At 43.3% G+C, this 18,536-nt stretch overlaps 2 protein-coding genes across 2 annotated transcripts in view; both read right to left on the bottom strand.

Annotated features, from left to right (window-relative positions):
• The window catches only part of LOC120899675 (zinc finger protein ush), a 134,557-nt gene that overhangs the window by 81,013 nt on the left and 35,008 nt on the right, over window positions 1-18,536 (bottom strand). The gene's annotated exons all lie outside the window — the stretch shown is intronic.
• Window positions 5,656-6,633, bottom strand: LOC120899678 (general odorant-binding protein 45-like). Its single transcript, XM_040305788.1, has one exon. It carries the CDS (start codon window positions 6,614-6,616, stop codon window positions 5,750-5,752), a length of 867 nt encoding a protein of 288 aa, XP_040161722.1. The 5' UTR covers window positions 6,617-6,633; the 3' UTR covers window positions 5,656-5,749.

Below are 18,536 nucleotides of genomic sequence, written 5' to 3'. Positions count from 1 at the left end.
AAAAGAGTGACGGAAATGGCGGAATAAAAACAGGAATTCACGCTATCGCAACTAAAACGCTTCACTGTCATGGAGACGCCTAGCAGCCTGTGTGATCGATGTCGAGTTTTGCAGTTTGACGTTCGTCGTTTGTCGGATGCCACAATTGTAAACTGCATCGTTGCATGGAGCTTCTGTAGCAGAAGAGCAGAGATGGAGGCTGGCATGCGCTTATCAGTTGGACGTATGCGGATAAGCGAGCTCTGACGGACCGACTGACAACCGTCGATAACGAGAAGACACACCGACAAAAAAGGGAGTTTTCATTTGATTAGAAATGCAACCAGCATTGTGCATTCAAACAGTCGGTACATTGATGCACTGACCGGGTACGATTGAAGGCAGAAATCAGAATGACGAGCGTTACAGGAGCAAAAACAGGAGAAAAACTCTCAACGCGGACAAACGTGTCCATCCATCCGCATTCGGGCCGGATGTCTAATCTCGCCGAACGTCAACCGAGACAACGCTGGTGGGTGGAACCACGTCCACGTTTGTCATCACTGGGACAGGATAGAAGCAAATAACGTTTTGGGTCGGATGGTGTAAAAATGGGAAGAAAAACCCTTCCAACCCTATTGTATTGGTGGGCTTCCATCAGAGGCAATGACATTCGATAGCGATAAGTCCGTTTACCGATAGAGTTCGACTGTCGAAAAGAGTGTGATGCCGGTAGCATGTGTGTTTTGACTCGTGTTTTTTTGGTTACTTACAAGGCTGGGACGACATGATGCCTTCTCGCGAAATCCTTTCAGTTATTGATTTGCTGCACTCACATGTCATGGTGGAAGGAGTACAGCGAATATCCCGGTAGACGTGATTACAACCAGGAAGTTGGTCGAAACTATTCTTGAATATTCGTTGTGAGAGAGCGACAGAATTTTCCATCCACAAGAAAGAGACCCCAAATTGTCACGAGAAAAGGATGTGAAATCGACGTAAAAAATGCCTCCAAACAACAGCCCAGACTCCAACACACAACACAACGCATCATTGTGCCGGAAGAACGGCGTGGTCGGTGCATCGTGGTGCACCATGAATGCATTCCACCGTCCATGGCAACGACCAACGAGCGAGTTTCAATTGATATCCGTCGAAACGTCGTCCTTCTGGCCACTGCTGTTTGTTCGTTCGTTGTTGTTGATGGCGATGATGGAGGGACTCTCTAACTCGTCGAACGTTCGATTACCAACAAACTTCTCTGGCCTTGGTTCATAGCAGCGGTGATGTTTCATCAAATTCATCAAACCATCCATCGCTCCAATGAACGCCGGTCTGTTCGATTTTACCACCCAACGCAGCTCCTTCTGAAGGACGGGGACTGGAAGCGTTGACAATCGCCCCTTTACAATCATCCTGAACTGTACTGCGAGAGTGCAGCTTCCACGAACGGAAACGAGTGTTCAATTTGGGTTGGGAAAAACGCAGCAAAGGATGCGTTCGATGAGAAATGCGTGATTGCAGTCGCATTGCGCGTTCGTTGTCTAGCTGTTGCAGTAGAAAAGCGCGTTTCTTGTGTGGTGTCGCGGTTTCATTTTTATGCCGTCCTGTTGGAGTCGTCTACTCTCAAGCTAACTGACGGTCCTGGATGGTGTTCCTGTTGTTGGCGCCTGGATCATTGGAGCGAAATGCAGCTGCAGTTCCCTGTAGGCAATGGTTTTTCTGCACAAATTTCGCGGAATATCGTCAATACTTAGACAGAAAGGAGGGAAAGAGCACGAGTAGGACAACAAGAGATGCGTTCGGGTCAATTGTAATCGACCTTTGATGCACCGAACTTCAAACATCGTCCGCGGGCTGCATTGCAAGTGTGTGTCAGTCGGGACAAAAAGTGGTGACTCGCGGTCCAAACAACGGAAGTAAAGGATTGTGTGCTGTGGTTCTTTTGACTATTTGCTCCAGAGAACTTGACAAATGTACGCACCGTTTAGGAAACGACCTTTCTGACCCGTTAGGCAGAGTGTTTGACGTTTTTGCAAGGCTTTTCCGGAAAAATTGCATTTCCGAATAACCTTAGAGGAATGTTGGTGATGACAGCGTTTGAAAGGAAAGTTTGATGAATGTTTGAAGAGATAAACTAAACGTAGTACGATAGTTTGATAGCAATGGGCCGTTTTGAATGATTTACTTGATTACAATGCGTACTTAGAGGACTCACAAATTTAAAGAACTCGTCTTGCAAGATACTGCAAATGGAACAAAGAAAGTTTAGCAATTGCTAGTAGCTTTCAAACAAAGCTATACTCATATACGATTATTAAAACCATGAGTCACAAGAAAGTCACGAACAACGACTAGTTCTCCGTTTCTTATCAGTGGCCACACCAGCATCACGGATACACACTTCAATCAATCGGTCGTGATGGTGTCAATTTTGCTTTAAATGACTGCAACGCCAAGGGCAAGGGAAATGGACCAGTCAAGGGATGCAACGACACAGGAAGCTCTTCTACTTGCTCAAAATCCATCCAGCTTGTGCTTGATCGAAAAGCAAACATCATCGGCTTGGATCGATTTCCTCTTCAAGCGATCAATCATGCCGCCGACAAGAGGAAGGTAATTGAAGTCAGGGCGCAGTTTTACATCAGTAAGTGCATCAGCACAGAACGGAAACGGAAGAAGAAAGTAAACGAGACGATGTCGGGCATGAAGAAATCATGAAAAAGAGGAAAAATGTAGGGGTTAAAAATAAAAGAACGAGTGCAAGATGCAGCCGATGATTTGGATGACTCTTGAGAGGAGATTGTGCACTTGGTGTGGTAGAATGAGGTGGCCATCGACCGAGTCCCTTCCTTAATTCGCATGAAGCCTTTCGATTAACATTCAATCGTAGCGGTGGCCATTCCTGCCAGTCAGCCGGAAGCGATACGCAAAGGACGCTTCATTCCCGGTGGCCACTTTACCGTAAAGAAGATAGAGAGAAGAGAGAAACAAAAACCGCTTCCGTACATTTCAGGATATCGATGTGTGAGAAAAAAGGACTTCTAAAGGGTTGGAGCAAAAATCAACCTCGCAGTCTATGCGAACAAATGATAAGCTTGATGCAATGGAGCGGCAGTGAGAATTCGCGGAAACCGAGTGGTCCTTGACTGAGCCGGGCGAGAACGATTCACACTAGATCCTGATGCACCAGAATGATTGAGCAGATTTCGAAACTTTGCTTCAGCACACACTCACACACTCATGCGTTCACCGAGAACGGGAAATCTTCATGATACTAAGCATTCTAAGGATCTGCCTTCACAGAGCCCTCCACAGAGCTGTCGTTTAGCGAAACAAAGTTTCAAGCTTCATCCGGTTTTGATTTCCCTCCACTCTGCAGCCACCGCCACTCGCCCGTCCCTGCTTGGAGGCTATATTTATTCTTTTTCTTAGCGAGCTCGTGCATTCGGGTGTGTTTCTGGAAGGATTCCACGGACGTCCTCATACCGTCGTTAGAGTCGTTATCAGTGGCGATGCAAGTTCGTTCGGAACGTTCCTTTGCCCGGTTTGACGCTTCATAAAGTTCATCATCATTTCCTCGTCGTCTCATTGCCTTCCCCCTCCTGTTCGGTCCTGTTCTATCGGGAGTGCATTTCTTGGCTGCAGCACGGACGGACTCTGCATCCTCTTTCTTGGAATGCACATCTTACACTCAAACACTGTGGGCGCGCGCGTGTGAGTGTCTTGTGCTATCCGAAGCTGCAGAGAACGGTTATCAGTGCTTCGAGCTGATAGCTCTCCTTGCCGACTTGCCAGCCTTGTGCCGTTCGTTGAATGGTAAAACAGGAAATCACTGCTTTCGAGATCCGTCGAAGCACGAGAAGTTGGAAAGAACTCGCTTTCTCGCCGAGTGTTGGTGGTCACCGGGGCAAGAAGCAAGACGAACCGAACTGCAAACACCAACCAGCTCTGGTGCAAGTGAAAAAAGGAAAAACACCGTTGTCTTCTTTTCCGTAGGTTGTGTCAAGAAAAGGCTCTGCATTCCAACTGATACCGAGAGGAGGGATGCCTTTCTGCAGCGATGCCTTCCTATCGTTGCGTTGCAACAGGAATCGGGATTCGGGATTGGTTCTGCAGGGGAAGACGTCAAACCATCACCAACCACAATCCTGTTTTTCACAAGATTGCACTCCTCCCCGGGGACCCATCCTGTGAGATGACGTTAAATAATATTTAACGTATCACACAATTTATAGCGAAAACTGCATCGCAGAAGATTTGTTCGACTGCGAACGAGATAAAAGGACACTCCCGACCGTCACTGTGTCGTACAGTTGGTGTGCCATCTCCCTTGTTGGTTTGGTCGAAATAGAGGGAAGAAGGATTGTCCCACTGTGAGCAGGAAGTGGTGTTCATGCTGTGTCATTGTTGGGGAATGGCGATACTTTTGAAGCCTTTTGGGGATGCTGATTTCGTTGCATGCTCGGTGTGGTAGAAATAGAGTTTCTAAACAGCACCTTCCTTCCTCCCAGCTACTAGCAGCTAACTGCTACCAGAGCAGTAAGCATAAAGAAGGACACCCAATCCGACATATCGTTTCTCGCTTGGTTCCAGCGTCCCACTTTCACCCGGCTTCAGGGAGGGAAGGAGCACACGATAAACGACGACATTTTATTTCCGTTGTCGTAATAATATTCGGAAAGGTTTTTTCGTGTGTGTGTGTGTGTGTGTGTGTGCATCCAACGCCAGAAGAAGAAATCGGGAAGCAAGTGGAGTGGGAATGAAAAATGCATGACTTTGCATGTGCACCAGTCGACAGCTTTTCCATTTCCGGATGGGATCGTTGAACGATCGAGTGCTTTCTCGCTGCTTCCTTGGTTAAAGGAGAGTAAAAACACGGTCGGATCGGTTGTTTGCATAATGATGAAGACGTTCGATAGGTTCGAATTTTGACACTCCATTATCGGGAAACCGTTGGCGTTCGGATTATTTTCATACTGCCCTGTTTGAACGATAAATGTGGATGTAACGAAGGGGTTTTGGCAATGTAATCGGGTTTTTGAAGTACCCGATGAAAGTGTGGTTTTATGGGAAAAAAAGGGAAGAAAGGATATTACACACATTTGATGATCTTTTGCATGATTTCCGATGCTAGCTCAGTAGAGTCCAAAGTTTGTTTAACGCGCTGAACCAACGCTTCAGCTCGAGCTATAAATCAAACATTTTTTTCACTCACGTTAACGAAACAATCGATCAGAAAGATGGAACAACTGGACTAAAAGGGTTTGCCATCTTTCCCTCTTTGTCTTTCGCGCGAAACTTACCTGCAAAGAAAAAAGAAAGAAAAGGAAATAGAAAATAGGATAAATATCGAAAAGAAACATTAAATTACAATATGACCGTGGGTCGTTCGGATGTTGTTGCGAAATTTATGCACGGTCACATAGTCGCGCAGACTCGAAGGGATGGTCGGTTACTAAAAAGAACGTCGCTATCAAAGATGATCCCTTCTCTTGGGCAATATTCCTCCCAAGACTCGTCGGAAATCGGCAATAAATTTTGCCATCGCCAACGCTTCACCATCCTGCTGAAATAGCGAAATCTATCATCATATCCGTTTTATACCATGGATGCCGCAGGCAGTATCTCACGGAAGGTTTTATAGTGATATGTTTGCGCCAGAGAAAATTCTTTTTTCGTTTAAAAATTTATTTACTACGTTTATATTGCGCGACGTTTACAGGCCACACTTTTCACTGTTTTATATGTTGTTAGCTTAGCAATGATTTTACTCCATTTCAGCTGTCTCCACTTCTGGTTGGTGTAGCACGAGTCGCAGTAGGGGCAATATTCGCTCGAAAGTAGGCAGCAGGGTGTCGGCAAAGTAGTAACACTCGTAAAGAGATCGTGCCGCCAGCGAGCATGCGTCATGTCCTTCCCGGCGCAATCGTGCGACACAGTAGTCTCCCTCGAGCTCGTTGTCGAATACGTCCGGTTTGGGTGCACCGAACTGTAGCTTAAACCGATCCGCAAATGGTCCGTGCTGGTCCGAATAAAGTCCTGCCCGGATGGTGAAGCATCGTAACAGGCAACGAGCTGGTTCGGTGTGCAGGAACAGCTCGCTGGATGAAGTCCACTGCTCAAAGTCCGAGAACGGAATGTCCAGCACATCGAGACAGAAGTGGATGGTTTCGGTGAGTCGCTCGTCGCTGAGCGGTACCACCTTGGGACAGTTGAGCAGTTCGCCGTACTGCTGCAGGTAACACTGGAACGTCTCGAACGCTCTGCTGCACAGGTCGTCATCTACCGGAGCTTTACGCTCAATGCAACGGTACGTTCGATTATAGTAGTCTGAGTCACTGGTGTCCGGCATGAAGTACTGTGCTAACACGTGCTCGTTTAGCGTTCCGTCCGACTTCCACCATTGCAGAATCAATCCGACGCAGCGAAGCATTTGCTTGGTTTTGGCATCGTTCGAATAGTTGTACATGAGGTACTGATATAAGCGATGCTTTGGGAGGTTTAGGTACGTTACACACTCGTGCTGTGCTTGCACAATGCTCTGAACGATCGCACCATGTTCGGTAAATGCAAAGGAACAAGCCGTTAGGCCAAATGACACGAGAGCTCCGACCAACAACCGAGTGGTGAACATGGTGGACAATAACTACGACCGGCTAGGGTTAAAAGGTTTTAGTTTTATAGGTGAACTTAAAGCAGTTGCTGTAGATGTTGTTGACCTATGCACGTGATTTGTGGCATAAACATAACGGGGTTATCTAAGCAGCATGGGAACGGTGTGTTAATGTATCTATCACCACAGAAATGAATATCCCCGGAAATAACAACCGTATTGAAGGAAGTGTTTTTGCGCGTGATAATTGGGGCGAGGAAACAGTCACGGAAGTAAAATATAAAGCGACAAGAATGTTACATGCTGGGCGAAGCTCTTGGGATAAGCTGAACAAAGAAACGCCAAGTTTGGTTGTTTTGGTTTTTTAAAGATAGCTGTTTTACTTGGTATTTTAAACATTATTTAGACCATTATGTTTTTTTTTTTCACACGGAGCTCACCAAATCCTTTGAGTTAATTCACCAAAACTATGATTTGATGTTCCAAGCTAAATAATATTTAAGCCACACATAAACGTCAACATTCCATACAAAATCATTCTTGTCATTTATGACTCATGTGGTGACTCATAATTTTCAAGTAATAAAAGCCGCAGTCTACAATACATCAGGCTTATCGCTCGCATTTCGTCCCGTTTACCTTCACCACCCAAGTTAAGCCAGAGGGTCTGGTTATTTTACGGTTCATTTGCAACAGGTTTGTAATAAGCCTCAGTCGAACCAGGAAAAAAATGTTTCCCTAGAACCTGTTGGTATCAGCTACAGCCTACAGACACTCACTCGCGGTTCACGGGCGGTAGAGCGTACTGAACCATAAAACAATGCTTGTGGGCACCGGAGTTGCGATAAACTGAAATCAACCGCCTCCAAAACAGCCATTTTAACCACCGCATATGTTTCGTTGCCAATATGCGTAATGCTTCAACTCTTTTGTCCAAATATGGGGACACTACCGTGGTGCCAAGGCTTTTGGAATGCCTTTTTTTGGTCTGGTCACCTATTATACTGTTGCATCCATTGGGTTGTAATTAATTTGCAATTGATATGGAATTTTCCTCATCAACGCCTCTGCTCAATGACAACGAATGGTTTATTTTGAATTCCAGCAGGGTTAACCGGTTTTAGTGTTTCGATGGAGATAACAATTGATAACGACAAAATTATTTATGTGAATGCGTTGGATTCAGTTTCACAATTGCATCAGAACATTAAAACTCATCAACAATAGTTTTTAGATTTAGAGTTTTTCTCATGTTTGGAGTCTTTTCTACAGCCCACTTGCTACAGAAACTCTTCTAAATGCAATTATTTTTGCTGTCCATCAATGCTCCCTGACCCCTGCTCGAGATGGCCATCAAGATGGTCGCAATTTATTGCTCTTCGTAGCAAACAAAAGTTACCTTCGGCAAAAATGATGGAAGGATTGTTTGTTTTCTGGTGACACTTTCAAATACCTTGCTTGAGACGACGGCCAAGAATTGTCAGTGTTGTAACTCAAAGCATTCCACTCCACGAGCGGCACTGGTTGGTTGTGGTTGGTAGAGATAAGCGACCGACCAACACCCAACAATCCCTTCCACGGGTAATTCCTTTCTTTTCGCACGTTTTGCTTCCCATTTTCACGCGCTCACACCCGATAAACCATCGTTCGATTATGGAAAAGCGGTAAAATGTCACAAACTCAATCGATTGGTCCAAAACTTTCCACCAACGTGCAGACCCCATTTTTTTGCACTGTCAATCGTACCAGGAATGTTGCGCCACTGCTGGCTGTACAGTGATATCGGCAAGCATGTAAATCAGCCATCAAACTCAGTGAAGGTGGTGCGAAGGTGGTCTAAGCATAAGATTTATGTTCCAGCATCGATATCGTGCTGACGGCGGTCGCTGTCAACGGCAGCCTGTGCAACCCTTTACACGGAACTCCCAAAACCACGCATACTCTCTGATACATTGAAAAGGCACAAAAAAACGACGTCTATTCAACGACACTAATCAACATCTGGTCAGCCAGGTGAATAGATTCCTTCGGCGTCTGTGCACGTTCGTTGTTGTTTGTAATAGTTCGCGTTGGCGCTTCGATGATAATTTATCACCATCGGTCGTGAGGAATGTGTAACATAAGCGTTTGTAGTGTGGAGATAAAAAGTGTACTTGGTGTATCTATTGTTAAGGTTTAACTGATGTGTTGTTGAAGGGGAAGTTGTTTTTACTGCATTAAACAATGGGATACAATGTGATTGGGATTTTTTAGCATAAACTGAAGTTGATAAGTCAACGACATATGTATAATTATAATTACTTGGACACGTTTATTTTATCAAAAATAACAAACAAAAAACAATATCGCACTTTGATGGGAAAATTTGGAATTCAATACTTCACTCTTGATACAAGCCATATGCAACAACAACTTCAATTTTGCACCTCTCGCACAACCTGAACTGCTTGAAAGTGTTTGTTTAGGCCTTGATCGCGTGCAGAGTTGCGCTGTACACGCGATTGGGGCGGTGCTAACCATTGCGGTCGAATAAGCAAACTCTTTTTCTCATTCGCTTTCTGAAGTGCTGTGCTCCAACGCTCACCATCGCCATACTTTCAGTCGGACAGTCTGTTTTCATCCGGTTTTGGTCGGGGAGGTAGATGAAAGCTTTTTTTGTTTGTTGTTGCGTACAATCGTGTACTTGCTTGGCTCTTTTGTTTGCTTCTTCGCAGCCTCATTGGGGCGAAATAGCTTTTGGGTTCGATCGTTTACATACCAAACGGTGGAGTAACGATGGTGTTCCTGATCTTTTAACCAATCGGAGCTCTGCATTCAGATCTTTACTTTCTTGGTAAAAAATGTGTTTGTACGTAGCAAGATATCGGATACTTATTATTAATAATCGTTCAGTTGAACGAGGTTTTGAGGATTCGAGATCGTATTTAAGATTTCAGTTAGAAACTCAAACCTACAGTGTTGGGAAATATTGCTTCTCTTTAGTCACATTGTACTTCACAAAACTTGATTTAACATTCTAAACTTTTGAATACATCACATGGAATTATCTTCGATTTAATTTTGAAGTTTGTTCAAGGACTTTCCTCAAACATATTTTCTTACCCAAATCATTGGCATTATCAACCTAAGCTCTGCGTCAGATTATCTTTTCGAAATATTTTAAGATTAATCAAATAATGTTGATAGCTTTAGACTCTTTTTTTCAAGAGCTGGCGTCAGTTCGAGCTTAATCTCACTCTTGGTAGGCGAGATGGAGCCCAACAGTCGGCTGCTCAAGAATTGAGGGCGGGATTTACTTTTGCTTCCAGTTGCTACTCTCGCCCCTCTCGCCACCGTCCAGAACAAACTATCACCGGATCACCATTTGCGATCTAGACGAAGGGGAAGCGTGGTGAAGCGTGTAGGACGAGGAAAATAAATCCCTGATAAGCTTTCAACGCAAAGGTAAGCGCGTATGTACGTGAGCGTAGTTTGGGGAGCACTGCGAGAGTGATTTCATAAATCCCGAAGGTGGTTCTGGCGGGCCCAGTTCGAGCGAGCGGAGCAGAATTTCCGTAATTTATTGCTTTAAGTGCTGGATGCCGATAAGCGAACTGATATCATTCTTCTTTTCCGAGCGCCAAGCGCCAGCCGACTTCAACGACGGAAAGGAGAGGTCCAGCAGAGGCTCTTCGTGTTGCCGCCGTTGAAATCTTTAGTTTTGCTCCGTCCACTGGACAGAGTGGGATGTGGTCGAAAGGCAGACAAGAAAAGGAAGGGTTGAAGAGATAAGTCAACGAGTAAAGAGAGGGAGAGATGATATGGTCCAAATGTAAACCATTTTTCGTCGGCTTAGGGATTGCTGATCGCGACAATATATCGCAAAATACCAAATTGTCGCGCCAACGTACACCGGACATGGTGACTTCATGTCCCGCTTTCCATACTGCAGAGAAAGTAAAAGAGTCTGTCGTGTGGATGCCGAACAAATGTGGCCTTTGGCAAGTTCTGAGGTGCTCGTTTAATGGCGCCAATAGAAGATAAATTGTTCCTGGTCTTGGACGATTTATTTCCACTGTTTCTTTGTGTAACAAATAGTGGTAACTCTCATGATTGCTGAATAATGCTGCGCATTCCTTAAAGTAGTTTGAGTAAGTTCTCTTACAAAGAGTCATCCTCAATTTTCGTAAAAGCAAAAGTTTACTATCCGTTTACTCCATTTCCAACAATGCATTCAACTGATTAGACGTTTCGCTAGCACTCTGTCCCGACTTACCAAAGCGTATGATTCATTAAAATCGGATTATTAATTAGCACGACCCTGCTCTCGAGCTAATCCTATCACAACGTCAATGCTCCGGGCAACAGTAAAAGATTTTCGGTTTCCTGATGGCCCAACATCGTGGTCCATTTAGTTAAGCTATCACACATCAGCCTTTGTATCGAGCCGTCTTCGCCACTGGGACAACACCGTGGAATAATATCTCCCCACCACCACAAGTCAAGGACCTCTGGCATTAGCACAACCACATCGAAGGAAACGCTATCTGATAAGCGCGAAAGAAAGAAAAGCAGTTCAGCAGTCATGGTCAGACTGATAGCATGGTCAGGGCTTGAAATAAGCTCTCATCCAAAAGCGTCTCCCCAATCAGTACGCTCCAATCTAAGCTGTGTGACGGTCAAAAACCGAACCAAAAACCAACCAAAACCAGCCATTTTTCGATGTGTGCAGATTGTAGATTTGGCCTGGTCCTGGTTCCGCTCCTATCAGTGAACGGAACATATGAACTGGCCGGTCAGGGAGATTCCAATACCAGTGCCAGCAAGAGAAGAAAAAGCTAAATAAAATAAATAAAACCACTTTAGATCGTATGGTTGCGATCCATTAGGTTTATCATGGCGCAGTGATCGAACGATGGAGCTTGGCGAGACTTGGACACGTTGGAGACTGTCGAGGAGGTTCGCCGACTGTTGTTAGTCGATTTTGGATTGTGTCGACAGACGTTGCTAACAGTTAACGGTCGGTTGGTGGCGTGAATCGTAAGCATTACGCTACTTACATCGCGTTGAACATCCTCTTCGGCGACGATGCGTCGATCGTTCTGATGATCTTTATGTGCGCTTGCCATTCGCGCGCTTGACCAAGACCAGGCATCCCTCGAATCTTGCCGATGGTATCACACGGGACAATAAAACTGCAGTAAATTGACACACCGAAGCTGAAGAAAGTACATGCGTTCTAGAGCTCTGGTGATGGCTTGTTGGTCTGATGACCCGAAACATGACAAAACAGGCAATGAAATAGGCTTTAACGGTTCATGGCGAACCTTTTTCGGAAGACGTTAAATTACTTTATGATTTAGTCAAGGGCTGTATATCATGTAGATTGGTAACTATGTCATTTAGTCAACCAAACTAATCAAACAAAGGATATTCGTTGAGCTGTTTGGTGTGTAAAATAAAGTAATTGAAGTAATTCCAATTACCTTTCATCCAAACAAGAATTTTTTGAATGAGATTCATGATACGCTAGAAATATGACTTAATTCTATGCCTTGATCTGAACTACTATGTTCTTTGGTGTGAGTAATGAAATGCGTAGTAATGCGGATTTCTTTGATTTATGATCAAAATTTTCTTCCATCCAATCGTGTTCTGCAGAAATAAATAATGATCATTATCGCCCATTTTCTAGAGATGGCTTAGCACCGTCAGCCGTTTTATAGCTGTATCCTGAATGTGCTACAGTGCAATCTCTTTTCTTTTATTACCGATAATCACAAATGGGTACTTAATCAAGTACATTACTTGCTAATACACTGACTTTAGGTACAAAAGACCTGAGCGATCGAGTAAGAGCCGAACCTCGCTTAACGATCGTACAACAAATACACATTCCAACCACACGAGCCCCACGGATAAGGAAAGCCCATAATGTAATGCGGCACGAGTAGATGCATAATTAATGAGACAAATTATACAGCAGGGCGACGCTGGTGTGAATGTGAAAACAAACGTCATAACAGCAAGGGACACCATCCATCGTTCGTATGTTGAACCAACCAAGTGCTGAATGGACGGAATTAACAACATAATTACGGTTTTGCTCCAACCGAAGCAAACCGATTGGAGTGTTTACCCTCGGGTCGTTCGGTTCTGGACGTTCTGGAAAAGAAAAACCCGAAAATTACACCCCATTAACGGATTATTTGACTAAACAACTATTATCCAACGGGTGGGGCACATCAGTTTCGGAGCTGACCTTTCGGCGAATACGTGAAGTGAGCGATGAAGAAAACAGAAAGGAGGTACGCTGAAGGAATATGGTGTGAACTCACGCCACTGCGGTTGAGCTTAATCATATGGTAAGTTACCTGCCGACGAATGACTGTGTGTGTTTGTGTGGTTTTTTTTCGATTAACCTGATTACGATTGTTACAAGGTGCTTTGGGAGAATAGTACCAGAAGGGAGACAAATGGTTTGTTTGATTTGGAACGAATTGAAGGGGTGTTAATTAGATGGAAAAGAGAAATGTGATGCTGAGGGCTTTTTGGTTTTTGAAAATAAACGAAGTATTATTGTTCAGAGCAGTACGAATAACATGCGTTAATTAAGGAGAAAAGATTGAAACTTGATTGTTGATATCATATCATGTCGAAAATATAAGGAGAAAGAGAATAAGCATTGTATTTAAATTATTTAGACCGATAGATAGTCGTCAAAATGCTAGAATTCGATTAGATTTGAAAACTTGAAACAGATAGCATGCCAGTTAATATAATGAAGCAATTACGAAGAGCATTTTTGTATCACTATCATTGTACTTTCGTACAAGAGCTTAGACCACCACGATATCCTTCTAATGTTGTTAAATGTCAAAAGCCTCAATCTATGCCCTTTTCAACATTCGCTTTTACCTCGATAACACCAATTCCCGAGGTTCAACAATTCACCCAGATGAGTACAACGGTGACGGTCGCTCAGTAACGATGTTGATGATGATGATGATGATGACGATATTGATCACGGACTGCTCGGTAGTTGTAACTGTCAACGCTCCGGCCTCAGCCTTTAGTCGCCGTAATCGGGCCTCATCAATCTAAACATTGCGCCACCGTCGTTCTGGGTCACTACCAACAGTATTTCACCTAACGACCAGTCTAATTCATAATGTAAATAGCATAATGAGTGTGGGTGTGTGTGTTGGTGTTAGAGCCCACTGCAGCTGTCAGTCAAATTAACACCATAAATTTCTCCAATCGATTAAATTGGGCTGAGGCTGACTGATACAAATCGAGCAGTGTTGTTCGAGATGGGCGTTTGTCTCATGATTCTTCGTTCGTTTTCGAACAAGGACTCAAAGGACTAATGTCAACATCACCACATCTAATAATGTCCTTATGGGAAATGTTTGTGTTGGGTTTGATTATTGTCACTCGAGTTGATTTGTTTTCGGTTGGATAATTAACGTTCTTTTCGGCTTTCAAGTGAATAATTGATGTTGATGTGTTGTTTGGAAGGTTTCATGAAAATAAGTAAGTAATTTCCAAGTAAAGAGATTGCTGCTCACTTAATGTACGAGAATCAAAACGAATGTTGGATTTTACTTACTGTGATTGAAGTAATATCATTGTAATTGTTATGAAACATATTTTTTTTCTATCCTTTCTTATTTTCTGTACATTACTGTCAGAAAAAGATAATAGTTTTTTTTTTCAGATTGTTTATCTAAGAAGGTAAAATAACTCATCTGTTCTACTCTTCATTTTGAAATTAATCGATTCAAACATTTATATTACCATAAGCAACTCCGTTCCATCCAGCACAATCCTTCCATGCTATTATCATAATTGGATGCTTTCCCTTTGCTCCACCACATTCCCATTCAAACCTTTTCTCAGTTTTTTTGCTACTGACACGCTCACAACAATCAACACATTTGCAACAGCGAGCGTGACACATTCCTGGATAGGATTGTACCAGGATGATGGTTTCCACTGTCCATGCCTGCCGGAGGATTAACTTTATCTGCTTCAACCGGGTGCGGACCTTGACTCGTAGGGAAAATGTCTTGATGTGGGAGAAAAGGATTTGGTTCGTACTTTTCCACCCGCTCTCGACACCCGGTAAGAATCGGATAAGTCCAGTATATCCCATCCGCCGGAAGAGACAGCGGAGACACTCGGATGGATTCTGACGCGATTTAGGTTCCAGCATCTAGCGAAGGTTTATTGTTTATGCGCTATTTATATCACCAACGGTATGCGCAGAGAACACGAAGCTTTGGCCGTCATGCTGGAGAGAGCACCACGTTTATTGCAATTTCCAGCACGGTTGACAGATAAAGAAATAGACGTGCGCTAAAATCCGTCTGTTGGTCCGACATTTCCATTTCCAGTTGGGTCGCTTTTAGAAAATAAATATCATATCATACACCAGAATAAAACACACGGTCACACATGTTTGAGGAATCCAGGGAACAGACAACAAGACCAGGGTGTTCATGTTTTTTGAAGTGGAAATAGAACTCTTTTCTGCTCTCCGATGATAAACAACGGCTTGTATCAGAAGTTGTTAGGAAATGGAAATGACACAATCGCGATCCTCCATTGCAGTCCAATAAAATTGCAAAATTCAAGGGGTACGGGCGTCAACGAACCGGAACCTTCCGACTGAAGACCCGAGGGTAGAAGTGCACAGGTATCAGGTATCGTCATTTTGTGATACGCACTTCGAGGTGAATGTATGTGTGTTTGTAGCCACCGCGAAAAACATTGTCACCCGACCACAAGGCTAGAGGTTCTTGTAGAGACCTCGTGCTTTCCATTTGTGTGGTTGATTGTACTGCTGGAAAGATGAATAAAATATATTGTCTATCTAGTTTCCGATTATGACCCGCAGGTACCAGCAGGTTCTGTATGCAATATATTCAACCAACCAACCATCGTACAACCGAGGAGAGGAGATACACTCAACTATCGGTTGGGGATTAGCTCGCGGGACTCTCGTGGTTCCAGTTGTCACGGAAAGTATCTAGGAAATGACAACGGAACCGCGCAACAGATAGCAGTCCTAGAGGCGCCGTACCACGCCAAACAAGTTATCGCACAATTGGAGCGTTGGACTTGTGAAAGTAATGCCGCGAAGAATGTTTGTTCTGAAGAAAGTGGAAGCGTTCTGACGGCATTTAGGAAACACTTCATCTAAACCATTTCAAAAGGATGGAAAATAGAGTATGAGAGAGCGAGTCAGATGGGAGTTACTGCGTTATGCTGGTGAAATTTATGCACTTGGCTGCTGCCACCTTCATCTTGATACTGCAACAACGAGTGTTTCCGGTGAAACTAGTTAGGTTCGGAACGAGAGCACGGAAGAATAACGCAATCGTCTTCGGGGAAATTGTTATGAAATGAAAAGAGTTCCTCGGCAAAACATTTATCAAATCAGTGGAGTGTGTGGTTTTGTGTGATAACTATTACTATGAGGATATTGTGCTTTTCAAAAAGGTGTCTAAGATAAGGACTTCAGAATAAGAGAGATGATATGTTTTAATTGATAGAAGTTTAGCAAAGTTTAGCAAAGTTTAGCCAATTGTTTATTCTGCCCTCATCGAAACTGTTTAGTGGAACAATCCATGTGCCTAAAACAATAGGAAATAATGGAAAAGCAATATTTTTAATCAATAGCAATATAGTTAATCGTCATATGGTGGTCAGGAAATTCAGTCCGGATCTTTTATTCTGTCATACAAACTCATATCATAAAGACCACCCTTGCGCAAAAAAATCGAAAACCCATTTTATCATAACTTTACTCTCAGTATATTGCAAGACGATATCAAAAGAAACATTCTACACTCTCGAATGATGATGATTGCTTATGGTTATTTTCCCGCTCGAGCGTTCCATTCAAACCCCACTACACTTTCAACCCCACTACACTTTTTGGAAAATAGACTCATAACCCTTTGGAAGATATTTCATCACAAATTCTTTCCTTGTACCTTCCAAATCGGTTCACTTCCGCTTTCGGTCGTTGCTCATGCTCTGTTCGCTGATTTAAATCTTCTCCCGAGGCTCTCTTACCTATGTCATTTCCCAACTGAGCAGCTGGGGTGATTGAACAGAGCTCAACTTGATGAGACACTCTGAGTAAGTTCTACTGGCTTTCGTCAACGGAACGGTTGGAAAGAGTGTGAGTACTTTATCGTCAAAGTTGCTACCGGCGTCATCTCATACAGTTACATTTTTGTCTCATTTTAGTGTCTCTTTCTTACATTGAAATACCTCGGGATTGCTCCAAGGAAAACTTATTACAACGGTGGCGATGATAGAAATGATGATAATAAATTATGCTTCTCTTCTCGAGGTACAATTTTTGCCACACTTCTGTCAGGTCGCATGAGGACGAGATTTGGGGAAAGATTCTTCTTCACGGAGTGGGTTGAAAGTCACATGGGACACGCAGATAGCAGTGTAAGTTTGGCTCTCGTTTTGCGAGACTTAAGGATGACTATCAGGGGCAGGAAATTAGGAAACACCGTTCAGAATACTGAATTATGTGACTTGGATTTATTTATGAGCTAACGAAAGAGCGAATACGAAGAGAGTTTGCATTGAATTCCATCGCTGTCATGCGGATGTGGTGCTCCAAAGAACACAGTGAAGAGATAAACGTATCGGAATTCGAAAGGTTGGAATTGAACTCGTACTAAAAAATGAATGTGTTTGCATTAGACCAACATTTCATCGAATATCTCATAAAAATGACACTAAAAGAGAAAGCAAGGGAGTAGACATTCGAAAAGTCAGTACGTTATGGATGGTTGTATTCGTATTTGATTGATTCGCATTTAAGAGATATTTTTACTTGGGGATGTAAAAAGTATAATTTATTGCTAACAATCAGTTCAGACTTCGATGAGCCATTTCGAAGGTGGTTTAATCTTCTTGCACTTAATAACTTATATTTGGAAATGAATTCGATCAACAGCTCTGATCTCCGGTTACATTTGTCATCAGCTTAGCCATCAGCGGCTTACTTTAAACATCGTACAATGTGTTGCAACAAAGTGCAGTCTCGTTCGATATTGACCACCAACTGGGAGGTGTTATTTGCAAAAGTTTTTGCGAATAAAAAGGCATCATTAATCAGAGATTACTCGCCAACACTGTTTAGCCCACTTAAACAATCAAAGCAAATACTTCAACTAGTACTTTCTTCTGCAACTTCATGCTTCAACTAGTAAGTTATTCTGCTTGAAAATTGCTGAATAATTCATAAACTAATTATTGGTCTAATACTCTTAAGAACAATAAATACAATGAACCTGAAAGAATAAGTTAATCAATTCGATGTCCCCTACTTTGCCCGCTCCATGAGTGTCTCTCAATGCTTAGTGAAAAAAACGCACTCATTCTACATGCTTTTAATCCCCACTTTCATTCACCAGCTCATTAATCATCTTTTCATCGATTTATCGCATGGAATAAGCCAACGTCGTCAACGGCACCCCTTCATACAAGTCTCCCAAAACGATTGATCGAACGGTTGCAGTGTCAGCAAGGCAGTCGCTCAGCCATTAAGGACACTAAACCCAACTCGCTATGGATGACGTTCGATTTTTCATCGATTTCATCAACGTGTTTCGGCCCGATCTTCGACGTGGGTGTGACGCGACAGACAGTTGACCATCGATGGGGAACCGTTTCTGGCGAAAGATAATCCATCGCTTTGCAAATGTCTTCCAAAGGTCGTGGAGTCGGTTCCAGTTTGCTGTACGATAAGGAACCGGTCTTTATGCCATCGTTTAGAAGATAATTTTGCAAACAAATCGTGCTGGAAACCTTTCCGGTGGCAAGAGAAATATGTACGCATGTTTGTTTTTAGCTGGCGGTAACCGACCATTCTCATTAATGACATCGTTTGTTTCTTGTCCAAAGGACCGAAAGAGACTGTTTC

The sequence above is a fragment of the Anopheles arabiensis genome, chromosome 3, assembly GCF_016920715.1.
Source record: "Anopheles arabiensis isolate DONGOLA chromosome 3, AaraD3, whole genome shotgun sequence".
In the NCBI taxonomy this organism is placed as follows: domain Eukaryota; kingdom Metazoa; phylum Arthropoda; class Insecta; order Diptera; family Culicidae; genus Anopheles; species Anopheles arabiensis.
Note: the sequence above shows the minus strand (reverse complement) of the source record. Positions and strands in the feature narration are given on the sequence as shown.

Excerpts from the sequence above, each read along its gene's own strand:
- LOC120899678 (XM_040305788.1), bottom strand. The coding sequence starts at position 6,616 with ATGTTCACCACTCGGTTGTTGGTCGGAGCTCTCGTGTCATTTGGCCTA.